General features: G+C 38.5%; 1 protein-coding gene across 10 annotated transcripts in view; it reads left to right on the forward strand.

The window, feature by feature from the left end:
- The window catches only part of CARMIL1 (capping protein regulator and myosin 1 linker 1), a 317492-nt gene that overhangs the window by 226533 nt on the left and 72899 nt on the right, over positions 1-18060 (forward strand). For 9 of the 10 annotated variants that reach the window (XM_067752167.1, XM_067752164.1, XM_067752166.1 and 6 more), the window contains exons 23-24: positions 811-904; positions 7602-7700. In XM_067752167.1, coding sequence (XP_067608268.1) covers positions 811-904; positions 7602-7700 — 193 coding nt within the window. The remainder of the gene's footprint in view (positions 1-810; positions 905-7601; positions 7701-18060) is intronic. The other variant, XM_067752161.1, reaches the window with a different exon arrangement.

Raw genomic sequence — 18060 nt, forward strand, 5'->3', positions numbered from 1 at the left:
CATCCAGACACACAGCACTTCGTAGCAAGTTCAGGAACACAGGCCAGAGTGCGGATCTAGAGTTCTCACGCAAAAATGACTCACCCTTGCATTCTTGTGTCTCATCAGCCGGGCAACAGCCGTGTGAGGTATTACATAGACCCAGAGTTCCACAGTTGCTTTACTTGGTGTCTAGAGCCTGGGGCACTCGGGCTGATCTGGGGTGCCCACTGCCAGGCCCTGCAGAGGTCAGGTGGTTGAGCCAGCAGGAAGGTTTTCTAAAGACAGTCACTGGTCTTGGACTTGGTTATTTAAAGGAACCCAGAGCCTGAACAGATGGTTTTTGTGGATGCTCACATCCTTGGCTTGGCGAGCAAATGTTTTGGTTCTATTTTGGGGTTTTCCTCTACTGTTCCGGGTCTGTCTGTCACGTTGTCACTGTGGTAATCAAGTTACCTTCAGATCTGTCGGTGACTAAAATCCAAGTAGCAAGTTCATGCTGGACTTTTTTCCCAGCCTTTCTCTCAGACCATCTCTCCAGTTCCAATTTGAAAATCCTGTCCTTACTGTAACTGAAAACTGAAAGCAAAACAACAAAACCAGATTCCTTCAAGTTGCGTAGGTTTTGTAGACAGCGTGAATCGACGAGGTCACTTGTGGTGTCGCACAGGTGGTAGGACCACCTACCTGCAGTCGAGGGGCCTAAGATGGTCCGGTAGTTTAGAATTTTCTAAGACACTCTGGCGACTCTTTTCAGATTTTAAAAGGGTGCTGAACTAAGATAATAGGAAGTTATTTTCAAATAAACATACCATTTTCTCCTTTTTCTAGGAACTACACGTTGAGATTTATGCCAATTCCTATGTATGATGCTTCTCAAGCCTTAAAAACAAACCCTGAAAAAACAGAAGAGGCTCTGCAGAAGGTATTGAAGGATCAGTAACTTAATTATAATAAATTCACATTTGAGTGGAATTGTGTGAATAATACATTCTGAACATACGAACAGTGCTTTGTCTTTTACAAAGCTTTTTTCACATTAGCTTGTATTCTTAGGATCATGACTGGCATAATGCATGACTGGGGGAGGAATAAAATAAAGACTAGAACTTGTCATGAAATTTAAATGGAGTAAAATAACATTCTTACAGCATCAACGTGCCAGACTTAGGCATGGATACCTCCCTCTTCGTCCATTGGAGAATGTGTACAAGTGAATGACAGCTAGCACAACCTTCATCCCCTTCATCCTCAACAGCTAGAGCCTTCCCTTCCTTCTTCATCGAGAAATGTAGGGCATTACTGAGATCTCGCTTTACCACCTTTGTCTATAAATGTGTCTGAATCCACACCCATGCCCACCTCCTTTCTGGCAACCCCAGAGGATGATGGGTACCTTCCCCTTCAAAGCCCAGCCATCTTCAGTCCCTTTGACCCCAACATCTCTGCCCTGTGCTGGAAACTTGCCCTGTGAGTCATTTCCTCGCACTTTCCTATCTTCATCCTTCTCGTTCTATGGTTATGGCTACCTTTCTCTCTACTTTTAGATGTGCTCAAATATTTCCCATCTGAGGAAGCCTGCTCCACCTTTATTATGATGTTATTTGGGAAATCTTCTAAATCTTTCTTCCCTCTTTGTTCTTTCATCTGGTGGTACCACCCTCTGTCCAATCTCCTAAGCTTGACTTTTTTCCCTCTATATCTTCTGTAGCCAATCAGTCACCAAGTTTACTGATTCTAGCGCATAAATCTCTTCATTAACTCTCCTTCCCTCTATTCCTATAACAGATGCCTTTATTCAAACCTCATCCTCTCTCACCAGGATGATTACATTCTCTTGTCTGTTTTCCATGCTGCAGTCAAAAATAGCCATCTTCCTTCATGGTGAAGTTGATCAGACTAAAACGTTCAATCCATTCCTCCTGGTGGCTTTTAGGATAAAGCCTCATCTCCTTAACTTATCATGAATTTCTGCCCAGGATCTGCCTCCTATTCACCGCCAATTTCATCTCTTACCAACCCTTAGTCTTTGTTTTGCTCTACCTCAGGGAACTTGTTAGAAATGCACATTCTTGGGCCTCAGAAACTGGGGTGGGACTTAGCCATCTGTGTTTTTCTGAGTTGTCCTGATGATTGTAACATTTGAGAATCACTGCTGGACTCTAGATGATACTCGTGCTTTCCCCACTACTGTGCATATCTGTTGAGATTGAAATCAAGGGTCAGTTCATCCAGGAAGACTTCTTGGAGTTCCTTTTCCCTGCTAGGTAGGTGGTCTTCTTACAATTTCCTGTGGTTCTCTCTGTCACTGGCCTTGTGACATTGTTTTAAGTTACCTGCCTCTTTTTTTTTTCCTCCCAGCGACTGTGAGCTCTTTGAAGGCAGAGCCTATATTTTTCATCTTGTTTTATTCTCAGAAGCTAGTGCAGTACCTGGCATGCATGCTTGGATGTTCTTTAGACATTCAGTGAATTAAAGGGAGTAAGGTTGGGAGTGGAGGGGAGAGGAAGCTGTGGTGTAGCAAAAGAAGCCATCTAAGGTTTGGATTCAGAAGATCTGACTAAATCAAACTCTTCCCAGCGTTGTAAATTCAGTATGTATTTAATTTTTCTGAACTTTAGTTTCTCCATCTACATAAAAAATAAAGCTACACAATAACTGTATTTAGCTGACACTTAGCATATAGTTTATACTGGGTGCCTGACACTATTTTAAATGATTTACATAAATTAACATCTGTCATCTTTAAAACAAACCCATGAGGTAGGTTCTGTTATATGCTCATTTTACAGATAAGAAAACTGAAGGACAGAGTGATTAAGTAATTTACCTAAGGTGTCCATGAGGATCAAATGAGGTGGTATATGTGAAAAGCAGTTTGTAGACGGTAAAGCAATATACAAATGTTCGATATCTTTACACTTTCCTAAAGGATATTAGTCAGCTTATAACAAAAGACATATTCTACAGAAACAAGGTTTCTGGTTTCAGATTAGACATGTAAAGAGTTTGGAAGTCATCATTGCCATCCTCACAACAAGGAAAAAAAAAGCTTAACAAACAGAAAATCAGTGACTTTTCTTAGGTCTGCCAGAGAATTGAGGTTACAAGGCAAACTGTCACCCTGGAAACTGGAGAGATGGTAATACAGAGAATCACAGAGAATCAAAGCTTACCAGGGGCAGAAGCTAATGGAGCTGGTAACTCAGAGGAATGCTTAAACAGTAATTGATGAATTGCTGGAGGCTTAGTGTGGACTAGTTTAAGAGCTTAAAAAAAAAAAAAAAAGAAGCTAAATACTCCTAGGTGCTTAGTCTTAGGGAGGCCCTGACCTTTGCATGGGTTTTAGTTACAAGAACCCAAGTTATCACAGTGAAGATTGGAGGAGAATAATTCACTCCTGTTTCTGGCAGGGGGAAGGGAAAAAGTAACCATTTTGAAATACACTCAGAGCATGCTGTTCTCCATAACAAAGGCCTACCCTCAAGAGAAACTATTCTACCAGAGCCTTATCTGACCTAGTAGAAAACAGTTAGACCACTGCAGCCCTTCCAGCCTTCCTGTTGCACATAAGGGAGGAAAAAAAAAAAGGCCAAGAAACACTTCTGAAGGTCACAGTCCAGGGACTCAGGCCTGGTTTAAAAAAAAAAAAAAAAAAAGCCTAAATTTAATCGTATGATTATATAGAATGCTTCCCCTCCGTATTATACTTCCATCACAAATCAATTATAATAACACTGAATTACAACTAAGCAAAGCTGTAAGACACTTTATTTAAGGAGGCATTTCTAGGGAAACCCCAAAACAGCAGGGGAGACATAAACAAGGTCAATAGAAGAAATTAACTGGCATATACAGTTACAGCAGACATTCAACACAACTCAGCTTCTAGCCAGATGAACATAAAAGCCTCACATTAAAAGAATGATTACCTCAGTTCCTATTACTAGCTACATGATATCTGGCTTTCAACAAAAAATTACAAGGCAAGCTAAAAGACAAGAAAAAACACAGTATGAAGAGACAAACATCAGAACCGGACTCAGATATGACACAGATTTTAGAATTATCAGACAGGTAATTTAAAATAACTGTGATCAAATATGTTAAGGGCTCTAACGGAAAAAGTAAAAAAAAAAAAAAAGCAAGAACAGATAGGTAATAAAAGCAGAGAGACAGGAACTCTAAAAAAAAATCGAAAGGGAATGCTAGAGATCAGAAATGCTGTAACAAGCAAAAAAATGCCTTTTATGAGCTCATCAGTGGACTGGACACAGCTGAGGAAGGAATCATTGACCTTGAAGATATGTCAGTAGAAACTTCCCAGATTGAAATGCAAAGAGGAGAAAAAGAATAGGGGGAAAAAAAGAACAGAAGATCCCAGAACTATGGGACAATTACAAAACATTGAACATCCTGGTAATGGGAATACCAGAAGGAGAAGAAAGAGAAAAGAACAGAAGAAATGTCTGAAGTAATAATGACTGACAGTTTTCCAAAATTAATGACAGACATCAAACCACAGATCCAGGGATCTCAGAGAACACCAAGCGGATAAATACCGCCTCCCCCGCAAAAAAAAAATGATGTGTAGGCATATCATATTCAAACTGCAGAAAACCAAAGACAGAGAAAATCTTGAAGGAAGCCAGAGGAAAAATATACCTTACATATTGAGAAATAAGGGTAAGAATTACATCAGACTTTGAGTCACAAAGCATGCAAGCAAGAAGAAAGTAGAGTGAAATATTTATTTAAAGTGTTGAAAAAAAACCCAGCAACCTAGAATTCTGTATGTAGCAATATTTTCCTTCAAAAATAAAGAAGAAATACTTTCTAAGACAGCAGTGTTACAAGGGGTGAAAGGGAGAAATTGGTGATACTCCCTTATAATGTACCTGTACCTGCACTATTTGTGAAACGGTATACAGTTGACCTGTGGACAGCATGGGGCTTAATCTGAGTATACCTTATAGTTGGCCCTTCTTGTCTTCATCCATGGATTCAACCAACCATGGACCATGTATGCTGTAGTATTTACTACTGAAAAATATCCACTTATAAGCAGACCTGTGCAGTTCAAACCTGTTTGTTCAAGGGACAACTGCAGTGTTATTTGAAAGAGGAGTTGGATGAATTGTAAATGTATATTGCAGACACTAGGGAAACCACTAAAATATTTATAAAGAAGTATACTTAATATTCTAAGAAAGGAGAGAAAAGTGCAATCATATACAATACTTAAAACCAGAGAAGGCAGAAAAAGAGGGGAGGTTAAAAGAAGAAACAAAGAGCAAATGCAGAGTATACAAATATATTAATTATAAAAGTTGTGTCTTTTTTAAATGAAAATTGGTGACTTTAAAGCTCATATTTATTGTTTTTTTTTCGCTATAGTATTTAACTATGCTCTTATATATTCAAGTTTTTTTTTTTTTTGCGGTACGCGGGCCTGCTCACTGTTGTGGCCTCTCCCGTTGTGGAGCACAGGCTCTGGACGCGGAGGCTCAGCGGCCATGGCTCACGGGCCCAGCCGCTCCGCGGCATGTGGGATCTTCCCGGACCGGGGCACGAACCCGTGTCCCCTGCATCGGCAGGCGGACTCTCAACTACTGTGCCACCAGGGAAGCCCCTCAAGTTTTCATTTTAACAGAACTGTCCTCTGGAAGAATTATGGCTCTTTAATTTTACTCTACTGAAAAACAATATTGTGATTCTATACTCAATCTTTATTTTTTTTAAATATAAGATTCCTTTATTAAAACAGAATTTTTTTGCCCTCTGTGCTGCTGCTATTTTCAGCAATGAGACTGAAGATGTCTGACTGACTGTAGACTGTCTCCCAGGTCACTGCTGCCCAGGGGTACTGGCAAATGTGATTAATGACACTTTTGGCTCTTCCTCTTTCCTTTTGACCTGAGTCAGGCCCGTGTCCTGTCCTGGTTCTCTGTCTTGGTCTCTAATGGTGCACAGAAGGAAAGTTTACCTTGTAAACTTTCCAGATGCAAATACTTTCAGCAAATAACTTTCACCGTTATGAAGGACACTTAAGCATTGTTTTTCTTCCTTCCCCTTGCACTAGCTTTTAGAAATGAGCTTTGAATTTTATTTTTTTTTCTAAAATATTCCCTCCGGGCTCAGTCTGTGAAGCACTGTTGGTGCACCTGGGGAAGGCCTGGAAGCGCATGGGCCAGCCTTGGGTGCACTGCCTGTGTGTGAGCTGAGCCTCCTGAATAAACGAGCTGCTCTCAGAACTGGCCCATGGCCAGGCCTTAACGAGGCCAAATGTAGAAGAACAAAACAAAATCACCCAAAGCTGGGTGGCAGTGTGCCTGTCATATTTTAGGCAGAATCTTTTTTTAGCAAAGACATTCTACCTTGATGGTAATGTCACCTTGGAAAGAGATGACTTCTTGGGAAGCAGCAAGAGAAAATTAATGTAATATAATGTCATGGTATTAATGTGTCACTTTAATGATGCTTCGTTTCAGGGATCTTTTTTTATAATATCTTCATTTATGTTTAGTAGAATGGTACATTTTGTTCTGCTTTATGGTTTCCAAGGATGATAATAATTATAGCCTATATTTTAATTATTCCTAATTGGCATTAAGTAGTAGTCATTTTAGCATATGCAAAATGAAAATGAAAATGTAATAATCCTGAAAGCCTCACAGTTACTAGAAATTCTTAACCAGGGAACTGTAGTGACAAATTAGAAGCCAAATGGTTAAGTTGCATTATGAAAACAAATAAAAACAACAACTGAAAAAAAATAGATGGCATACTTAATCATCTCAATCATTCTTTAAAAAAACACATTAATAGGTATTCATTATAATCAATAGTTTACATTTTTCAATGTATTATATATCCATTGTATATTGTTCTTCTTCAATACTTTATTTCAATCTAGTTATCATTTGTATGTTTGAATTTTTCATAAAACATTGTCTATGTATAAAAATATAGATTGTCAAGCAACTTCAAGATTTCTCATTTTCTGTAGAAATCCATTTTCTTATTTTTGGTAATTTTGCTAAAAGCATTCCTGTTTTTGAGAAAACATGTAAACCTGGTGGATTAAGGAAATTGGTATATGGTTTTGAGTTGTACCAGCCTGTATCCTTCCAATTTTGTACCTATTTTCTCCCTTTTTCCCTTAAAATAAAGAATTTTCTGAGTGCTGGTGGATAAGGCCAAGGGGTTCAGAAAGGACCATCCATACACTGTAGGGGTATTTATTTAGCTTCTGAACTGTTCAGTGGTTAAAAATTTGTGAGAGAGAAAGATTGCGATCGTGTACAGGAAAGTGATGAGAAGTCACTAAAAGGGGTCTCTAACCCTGCAGGCAATTAAACACTTGCTCATCTTTGTCAACTACTGAGTCACATAAAAATTACCCTGGTTACCTGCGAGTGAAATTTCTAACTAAAAACACCCATAATGCATCACGACAATAGCCAGTTTCCCCATCTCATACGTTTTGTGGGGTCAAGGCCCTGGCAGGATGTGTGAATTAGTTGCTTGGGTCTTCAGTTTAGCAACTGGCTGTTGCACTTATGATTTTACTCTCTGCTGAGTCGAAATGTGTTCTTGAGAGAGATGTGCTTAATTTCCAGATAGAAAACTATCTTCTCCGGAATCACGAGACTAGAAAATACCTTCAAGAGCAGGCCTACCGCCTACAGCAGGGCATTGTCACCAGCACCACGCAGCAGGTAAGAAGGTGCCAGTCTTCTCCCAGTGACAGTTCCTCCTCCTACACATGCTGAACTGACCCTTTAAAGAACCAGGGACCAAGGATTTTTATCGTTTGACTCATTCCCAATGGGGCAGTAAGAACCTGTTTCTGAAAATGACAACAAATGTTAAGTAGAGTTTAGAAATGCTAAATATGCATTTTTCATTGTTGATGATTTCTGCCTTTTAAGATTGTCAGTAAGGTGTATCTTAGATTTATATACAACTATTAGGAACCCTGGATTACAGGTGATAAAAGTCTGAGGGTAATCAAATTTGCTACTTTGGAGACATCCTATTCTTTTTCTTCTACTCCCTCTCACTTCTATGAGTAGGAAACAAATTCCCAGATTCTTCTGAATAATTAAGAATTTGTTGAATGTTAATTAACACAAGTGCTGAAGAGAAACTAAACTGTTTTTTACTTCATTCCTCTTCTCTCTACCCAACTTTAGAATAAAAAAAGTATGGAATGTTTTCCTCCAAAAATGTTAACCAAAACCAAGGAACATAAGATATTTGAGGAAAACCTATAGGATGTCAAAGAAAGAAGAAGATAAACCAAAGAACTGAGCTCAGATAATTCAGAGTACGGCAGAGGAGTTTAAAACAATATTGTAATAAGTAAGTTCAGAAGGAATTGAGACAATATTATATCCATAAAATAGGAATGAGCTGCTATGAAAAAGAATAATCAGAGAATAAGAAACAATGCTTAACAGTTGAAAATATGAAAACTGTAATATAGAATTAAATTAACCAATAGGGTACAAATTAAGCTGTTTCTCTGGTAGAAAATAAGAGAAAATCTTAAAACATGCAGTAAAAAGACAGATAAAATATATGAGAGAAAAGTAAGTCAGAATCATGAAGAGATTAAAAGTGACCAATAGCCTTCTAATAGAAACCTTGAAATTTAAAAAGAGACATAATAGAAAAAGTTAAAAAAGAGAAAATAATAGAAAAGCATTTCATATGAATCTTGGGGTTGACCTACTGAAATTGATACGGATGAATGGGTAAAGGCCCACACCTCATCAGAACACCGAGAATAAAGAAAAAACATCTTAAAGAGTTCCAGACAGAATAAACAGGCTATCTTACAAGGGAACTGGAACCAATTCTTAGCATCAATCTCAATTACTAGAAACAAATGAGGTTCAGAGGGGGATTTGTTTTGGACCAAGAATTCTATATCTAGTCATTTTATCAAACAGATGCGAGGGCAGACTAAAACTGTACTCAGACATGGACCCAGAAATTTTACCCCCAATATTCCATATGAAAAAAGGCTTTTTGAGGAAATTCTCCAGCGTAACAAAGAAAAACAAGAAAGTATACAATACGAGGTATAAATAAGAAACTGAACCAGAAACGAAATCATAGAAGTTATAAGAGCTGAAAGAAAGCTTTAAAAAGTTGCCACTTTGGGAAAATCTGCTTTGAGCTGCAGAATTAAAAGATACAGGATTACATTTCTTTCTCTATGAATCCCATAATCATAATTCTATACCTGCATTTTAGTGGACTTAAAATTTTAATATCAACTTAGACAGGAAGGGAACACCTAATTATTACTACACTAAAAAATTTACATGTTGGAAATTTTAATGTAAAAGTAATGAAACTAATTAAAATTCGGAGTTGAAGAGGGAAAAAGGTGAGTGGTAGTATAAGTATACTAAATTTTTACTTTTTGTTTCATGGAATAATCTATATTCTGTAATTCATAAATAAAAAATACAGATGTAAATCTATTTAAAGTTAAAATGGAAGCCACCAAAAGAATTAAAACAGAGTGTTTTCAAAAATGTTTATTTCAGCAGATTGAGAGGAACTGACTGGTAGGGAAAGTTTTGTCATTTGAGACCATTTTATATGGTTTGTTCTATTTTCTTACCTTGGGCAGATGTCATTTTAATTTTTTGTGGTGTCTTTGGTTTTGGCATCAGGGTAACACTCATCTCATAGAATGACTTTGGAAGTGTTTCTTCCTCTTCAATTTTTTGGTATACTTTGAGAAGGGTAAGTGTCAAGTCTTCTCTCAGTATTTGGTAGAATTCACCTGTGAAGCCATCTGGTCCTGGACTTTTGTTTGTTGGGAATTTTTTTTTTATTACTGATTTCATTTCATTACTGGTAATTGGTCTATTCATATTTTTTATTTCTTACTGATTCAGTCATGGGAGATTGTATGTTTCTAGGAATTTATTTCTTCTAGGTTGTTCATTTTATTGGTGTATATTTGTAGTAATCTCTTATTGTTTGTATTTCTGTAATGTCACTTGTAACTTCTCTTTCATTTCTGATTTATTTATTTGAGCCCTCTCTCTCTTTTTCCTTGATTAGTCTGGCTAAAGGTTTATCAGTTTTGTTGATATTTTCAAAGAACCAGCTCTTAGCTTCATTAATCTTTTCTATTTTTTTTTTTTTTTTAGTCTCTATTTCTTTTATTTCCGCTCTGATCTTTAGGATTTCTTTCCTTCTACTAACTTTGGTTTTGTTTGTTCTCCTTTTTTGAGTTCCTTTAGGTGCAGAGTTATGTTATTTATTTGAGATTGTTCTTATTTCCCAGGATAGGCTTGTATTGCTATAAACATCCCTCTTAGAACTGCTTTTGCTGCGTCCCATAGATTTTGGATCATTGTGTTTCCATTTTCATTTGTCTACAGGTGTTTTTTGATTTCCTCTTTGACTTCTTCAGTGATCCATTGGTTGTTTAGTTGCATATTGCTTAGCCTCCACATGTTTGTGGTTTTGCACTTTTTTTCTTGTAGTTGATTTCTAGTCTTATACTGATCAGAAAAGATGCTTGGTATGATTTCAATCTTCTTAAATATATTGAGAATTGTTTTGTGGCCCAGCATGTGATCTATCCTGGAGCACGTTCCATGTGCTCTTGAAAAGAATATGTATTTTACTGCTTTGGGATGGAGTGTCATTTTAATTTTTTGTTGTTCTTTTTTCTTAAAAGAGAATGAAGGAACGATGTCCATAATAAATGAGTTGCGTGTAATATTTAAGTAGGTAAAATTATATGGATGACTGCATAGATATACATAGAGATTTGTGAAAAGTGTTCACCAAAATGTTAATGATGGTTCTCTCAGGTGCTGTGATTAGGTGATTTTTATTCTCTTATACTTCACAGTATTGTTTGAATGCTTTACAGTAAGCATGTATTATTTATATAAGGAAAAGTAAAGCGATATGTGTTGAGAAAAAAAAAACAGTAATTATGAATATTAGTGAAGTAACAGGGAGTTTTGAGAAGGAAAACATTATTTTGACCTTACCAGTGCCTTAAAAAATCTAAATTGTTTTCCTGCAGCAGACCAATATTAGCCTTTAGTACCTTATGGTTTACTGTTATTTCCTGGTTTTAGTGTTTAACATTAAAAGCAATGAGAGTGCTAAAATCTTACATTGAACCTTTGCCTTGGGTTCCTTTATGAGCTACCATAATGCAGGCTTTTCTTAATACAATATCCTTTTAACTTTTTCCCTCATTTACAGGGGTTTTGCTCATCCAAAAAAATTACTGCCACAACCTTTAATGCTAATTCTTAAAAGTAGGTTTCGTCTTCTCAATCAAGAGGAAATTATACACAGGAGGCATATACAGATGTTTCATTCTGCATGGGTGAATAAATCATTCTGAATTATTTGAGTCATTATGTAGTAGGTATACTGCCATCTTTTTGCTTCAGGGATTTCTTAGGACATGATGATTAGCAGTTTTCAGACTTTAATTGTTTCAGTCACCTTAGGAGAGATTTATCTCCTTCTTATTGAAACTTCTTATTGAAGTTTCCAGAAATAGGAACACAGAAAGAATAGACCCTCTGTGACTACTTCTGCCAACCGCATAGCCAGTCATCATTCCCGGGTGACACTGAGGGATTAAAATATGTTTCAGTGAAACATTGCAGTCTCATAATTGTTCACATATTTGTTTTTGTCTCTGGGCTTTGTTTAGGAAAGACCTTCACATGACGACACTCCACCTCTGACCTTCACATGACTCAACATTCCACCTCTGCTTTTGATCGCTTCTTTTCCATCTTATAAACCCTCTTAATCAAGAGTTAGCAAACTTCTTCTATAAAAAACCAAACAGTAAATAGGCTTTACAACCTGTATGGTCTCTGTTGCAACTACTCAACTGTGCTATTGTAGAGCAAAAGCAGCCATAGACAATATCTTCATGAGTGAGTGTGGCTGTTCCAATAAAACTTTATTTACAAAGACAGGCCCAGAATTGATAAACTATGCTAAGCCTTCTCACCCTTAAAAAACAAAACAATTTTATTGCCTAGACCTATTTACTTAGCACACTCTCTTTCCTTCCTTTCATGTGCAGATGTTTATACTTGCTTTCATGACTTCTTTGCTACCCACTCACTTTGCAACCTTTCAGAATGTGCCCTCTGTCCCAATCTGTCTGCCGAGATGGCTCTCAATGGACCTGGTCACCGAGTCAGAGGCCTTTCCTCCCTCTTTGTCTTTTGATGAAAGGAGGCCGTCTGTATGTGTAGTGGTCAGGAACTTGGGCTCTCAAGTCAGATGACCTGGATTTAAGTACAGGCTCTGCTATTCCCTCTCGGTGGGAACTGTTGTTAGTCATTTACTAACCTCTTTAAGGCTTGATTTCATCTGTAAAAATGGGGAAAATGACTCAGAAGGTGCTGTGACAATTCAGTGAGGTGATGCGTGCAAAGTACTTGGCTCCTCACTGGTAAACATTGTTTGTAGCTATATTTTTATTATCACGATTATTATCATTATTATAGACTGTTTCATCTTTCTTAAGACGCACTTCTTGGTTCATCCGACAGTGTGCTGTTCTGAATATTTTTCTACTGCTCTTTGTCTCCTTTCTACATAACTTTCTCTTTTTATCCTTCAAATGCAATCATTTTTCAGAGTTTTGTACTTAGTGCTATCTGATCTGCTTCTGTCAGTTTTAACTCTCATCTGTGGATGACTCCTGGATCTATCCTCTCAGTCCCTGTTTCTTTCCAGAAAATCCTTTTTTTCAACTGCTTGTTCAGCATCTTCGTCCAGATGGCCCTCTGAGAGAGCACGGTCACTACGATCAAACTCATCCCTTAGAACAACCGATTTTGCCATTTCTCTCAGTGACATCATCATTCACTGAGGATAGAGCTCCTGGAGTCATCTTGGATGCCTCGTTTGCTTTCTTCATCCAAGGTCACTATTCACTGCCCATTTACCTTCAAGGTGTTTTTTACAGCCATTCTTTTCTTTCCGTTTCTATTGCCTCTCCTCTTGTTAAGGCTTTTTATTAACTCCCTCCTATGTCTTCTTTTACAAGCACTGCAAAAACTGGTTTATTCATCTTCTATGTCTCCTTGTGCTTTTTTTTTTTTACATCTTTATTGGAGTATCATTGCTCCACAATGGTGTGTCAGCCTCTGCTCTACAACAAAATGAATCAGCTATACATATACATATGTTCCCATATCTCTTCTCTCTTGCGTCTCCCTCCCTCCCACCCTCCCCATCCCACCCCTCTAGGTGGTCACAAAGCACCAAGCTGATCTCCCTGTGCTATGCGGCTGCCTCCCACTAGCTATCCATTTCACGTTTGGTAGTGTACACATGTCCATGCCACTTTCTCAGTTTGTCCCAGCTTACCCTTCCCCCTCCCCACATCCTCATGTCCATTCTCTAGTAGGTCTGTGTCTTTATTCCCGTCTTACCACTAGGTTCTTCGTGACATTTTATTTTCTTAGATTCCATATATATGTGTTAGCATACGGTATTTGTCTTTCTCTTTCTGACTTACTTCACTCTGTATGACAGACTCTAGATCCATCCACCTCATTACAAATAGCTCAATTTCGTTTCTTTTTATGGCTGAGTAATATTCCATTGTATATATGTGCCACATCTTCTTTATCCATTCATCCGATGATGGACACTTAGGTTATTTCTATCTCCTGGCTATTGTAAATAGAGCTGCGATGAACATTTTGGTACATGACTCTTTTTGAACTCTGTTTTTCTCAGGGTATATGCCCAGTAGTGGGATTGCTGAGTCATATGGTAGTTTTATTTGTAGTTTTTTTTTTTTTTTTAATTTTTATTTTATTTATTTTTTTTCTTTTGCGGTACGCGGGCCTCTCACTGCTGTGGCCTCTCCCGTTGCGGAGCACAGGGTCTGGACGCACAGGCTCAGCGGCCATGGCTCACGGGCCCAGCCGCTCCGCGGCATGTGGGATCTTCCCGGACCGGGGCACGAACCCGCGCCCCCTGCATCGGCAGGCGGACTCTCAACAACTGTGCCACCAGGGAAGCCCCTATTTGTAGTTTTTTAAGGAACCTCCATACCGTTCTCCATAGTGGCTCTACCAATTCACATTCCCACCAGCAGTGCAAGAGTGTTCGCTTTTCTCCACACCCTCTCCAGCATTTATTGTTTCTACATTTTTTGATGATGGCCATTCTGACTGGTGTGAGATGATATCTCATTGTAGTTTTCATTTGCATTTCTCTAATGATTAATGATGTTGAGCATTCTTTCATGTGTTTGTTGGCAGTCTGTATATCTTCTTTTCTCCTTGTGCTTTTTACAGCCCTTTTCCTTTGTATCAGGGAAGCCGAGTCACTGTGAGTGTTACGGGGTAAGGAATTTTTAGATCTTCACAATTGTGGGAGAAGCTGGGGGAATAGATGCTCTATGCCTTGTACATGGTGTTTCAACTCCTTAACCTGTGCCTGAGTCTTATACTATCTTGCCTCAACTCAGCATTCCAGTCTGATCTCCCACAATAAAGTACCTCTGTTCCTAATCAGGAAATAGGAATCACAAGTGTCTGGATATGCCATTGCTTATGTTCATTCTTTGCTTTTAAAATTCCCTTCTCTTTTCTCAGTTTGTAGAAATCTTTCAGGACTCAGTCTAAAAGCTACCTTCAGCATCAGCTACATGTGATCCCTCCCTTGACTGAAATCCTTTAGAACTTTCTGTCATTTATTTTGTCATTGAATAAACGCTTATAAGGGTCTGTGATATGGCAGGCACTATTATAGGAGATGGAGCTTTGGCAGTGAACAAAATGTGCCTGTCTTTGTGGATATTACATTTTGCAAACTTTATATCTTGTGTTATTGTTAATATGTCTTTCCACTTCTAGATTTTTACGTTGCTTGGTGGCAAAGGGTATATCTTACTCAGGACTGTATCTCATTCAGTGCAAGGTGTTGAGTATATTTCTTTTGAATTGAATAAAGAAATAGACGTGGAGGAAGATAAAATTTTCCACGAGTAAGCTATTTGCTGGGACTGAGAACAGTTGTAACAAGTTGCAAGCAACCGAAGATAGCATTTATTGCGAATGGTTCTAAGTTCTGCACTTGGGTTCTATAGCCCAGTATGTTTGGAAAAGCCTAAGTGGTCACCACCAAGTGACATGTGAGTTGCTGTGTGATTTAGTTGCCAAAGAAGCCAATTTGACTTATACCACATAAATGAAAGTATATTTTCTACGTTAAGAAAGGTGGTAGCCCCGTTCAGCTTACTGATCCACTCTTCCTGTGTTACAATCTATTTTATTGAGCGGGGGGGCATGTTTTGTGACGGTCTTAGATGGAGGGAGAATTCAGAGAAGTGACCTGGGGTGGACAGGGGGAGGTGGCAGTGAGGGACCACACAGTGGTGTCACAGTAGAATGGTAGAAGGAACTGGGAATGTCAATCCTGAAGAAGAAAAGATTAGAGAAGATAAGACTGGGCAAGACTGTCACATGGAAGAGAGCTTGTGACTGTTCAGAGTGCTCTCAAGGGGGAAGACATGTGACCTGTAGAAGAACATGGGAAGACAGATGAGGGCTCAAAGAAGACCAAGTCCAAGTACATTTCCTTGGAAAAAAGTGAGCTTCTCAAACTATGGCAGTTAACAACTTTCCTGGGGTGCTTTAGAAAATGGGACACTAGGGCTTAGGGTAAAGTAGGGAGTTGAAAATCAAGAGCCCAAATGCAATCATCTACCCTGAGGTCTTTCATGAGATAACCAAAGAGATGACAGTCTTTCAGACTGCAGTTTCTTTTGTTTTTATTTGTGTATCTTAGGGACTTGAATATGAACTGAGAGTCAAAATCCTTGGTTTCCTGTTTTCAAAATCTCCAGTTGGTACTCTGTGTAATCATTCTGTGTCATCTTAAATAGTTTCACTTTTCTGGGCCTTGAGGTCTTTAGTTGCAAAGTATCTGAATGTGATCTATTGGGCTGTGCTGAACCTTAGCAAGTGTGTGTACAGAAGAATCTTTGAGACTTGTGAGATTTAATGTCTTATTTGAATCGAAGAACGAAATTTTTATGTTTCTTTTGGATGTGATTTTAAAAGTTCTACTTAAAGACCATTTTGCTGAGTTCATTTAGACCCTCTCTCCTTGGTGTACGCTTAATGGCACACGCTTCAAGGGTCTCTGGTCTCATGATTATTAAAGATGATCAATTTTATGGTACCACATCCACATGCCTCTCAAATTAGTCTTTTGTGGCCCCAGATGTATATCAGTTCCTTTCTTAGTATGGGGTTCATTTTGTTTCTTGAAATTAGGTGTTCATTCTTGGTGAGATATGAATTATTGATGACCATTTTTGTTTCAGGAAGCACAGATCAATACAATAGTTGGAAGAGCTGGAATTTATATCAATTAAGATAAAAAAAAACATAGTTCTCTTCAGGACTCTGTGTAAATGCAGAAAATTAAGATGTGCTCCCTGCCTACAAGCTGAGATTTTGGTTAGGGAGATGATTATTATATGAGAAGCATTATTCATGTAACTTCTTTTTCCTGCGAGAGTTGCACATAGTTCACTTATGTAGCCTCAGTACATTTTACAGTCATAGGAGCTGTTCTTTTTTTTACTTTTATTTGCATTTATTTTTTGTGTCTTTTATTACTAGGCCATAAGTTTTTGTTTCTTCAGTTTCTTCTGGGATATCTTTTTCTTCTGGGCCACCTCCTCTTCTGGTTTAGGAACAATCTGTTCTTTTTCAGTGAAGATCATCTCAGTGTGGCAGGGAGAGCTCATGTATGGGTTGATCTGACCATGAGCTCTGTAAGTCCTACACCCCATCCTGGGGGCTTTTGTTCACCTGGATGTGCTCAATGACCATCTAAGCCCTTAAGTTCAGCATTACTCTCTGCATTTTTGAGCATGTGCAGTAAAAATTCAGCACTCTTTTTTGGGCCACCAACCCTGCGTCCAGCCCCATTGTTTGGCCAGGGCACACCTACGAGCTCCACCATTGTAATGGCAGAACGGCACACATTGCTTCTGTAAAGTGACATCCTTCAGATACTTGGTGGCTTTCGGATATGTGTACCCTTAACGGCCTGGGCAGTTTCACAAGTGTTCTTAAAGTGAACGCGAGGATTTGAACCTCTCGACTTGCATGATTTTGTGGAGTTTTCTGGGTCAGGTGAATAACGAACCATTTTTAGAGGTCATACATTAACATTAGCATCACTGACCCTTTGTCAAGAGACTAAGTGCTTTGAGTGATGTTATTTTACTGGGTTGTCTTCATCATACACTAGAAAAGAAGATGGAGTAGACGTTACGAACCTGATTTTTTAAAAGAGAAAGGCAGGAGAATCGGTGATACTGCAGCAGGTAGATGCGGGCTCTATAATCAGACCTTCAGTTTGCTGAGCAGTGTAGTAAAGTTTCTATTATGGTGGAATTTATGGGGGAAGGAGGGCTCATTTTGGCTTCCTATAGCTGTTATACCAAGAAATTCAAACTAAATAGAGAAGTGTGAATTTAAATAAAAAAGGTTGTTGCTGGATCGTCACCTCTGCCGAATGAATTATCAGGAAGGATACGACTTGATATGTAGGGTCTCTGGGGAATAAATAATTTTTTTTTTAAGAATAGACAATCTGCAGCTCTGATCAACACATATATATGGAATCTAAAAAAGAAAAAAAAAATGGTACTGATGAACCTAGTGGCAGGGCAGGAATAAAGATGTAGACATGGAGAATAGACTTGAACACCTGGGGTGGAGGGGTGGGAAGCTGGGATGAAGTGAGAGAGTAGCATTGACATATATACACTACCAAATGTAAAATGGATGGCTAGTGGGAAGCAGCCGCACAGCACGGGGAGATTAGCCTTGCGATGACCTAGAGAGGTGGGATAGGGAGGGTGGGAGGGAGGCTCAAGAGGGAGGGGATATGGGGATATGTGTATGCATATGGCTGATACACTTTGTTGTACAACAGAAACTAACACAGTATTGTGAAGCAATTATACTCCAATAAAGATCTATTAAAAAAAATATTGGAGAAACTTTT

Source organism: Pseudorca crassidens, chromosome 10 (assembly GCF_039906515.1).
Source record: "Pseudorca crassidens isolate mPseCra1 chromosome 10, mPseCra1.hap1, whole genome shotgun sequence".
NCBI lineage: Eukaryota > Metazoa > Chordata > Mammalia > Artiodactyla > Delphinidae > Pseudorca > Pseudorca crassidens.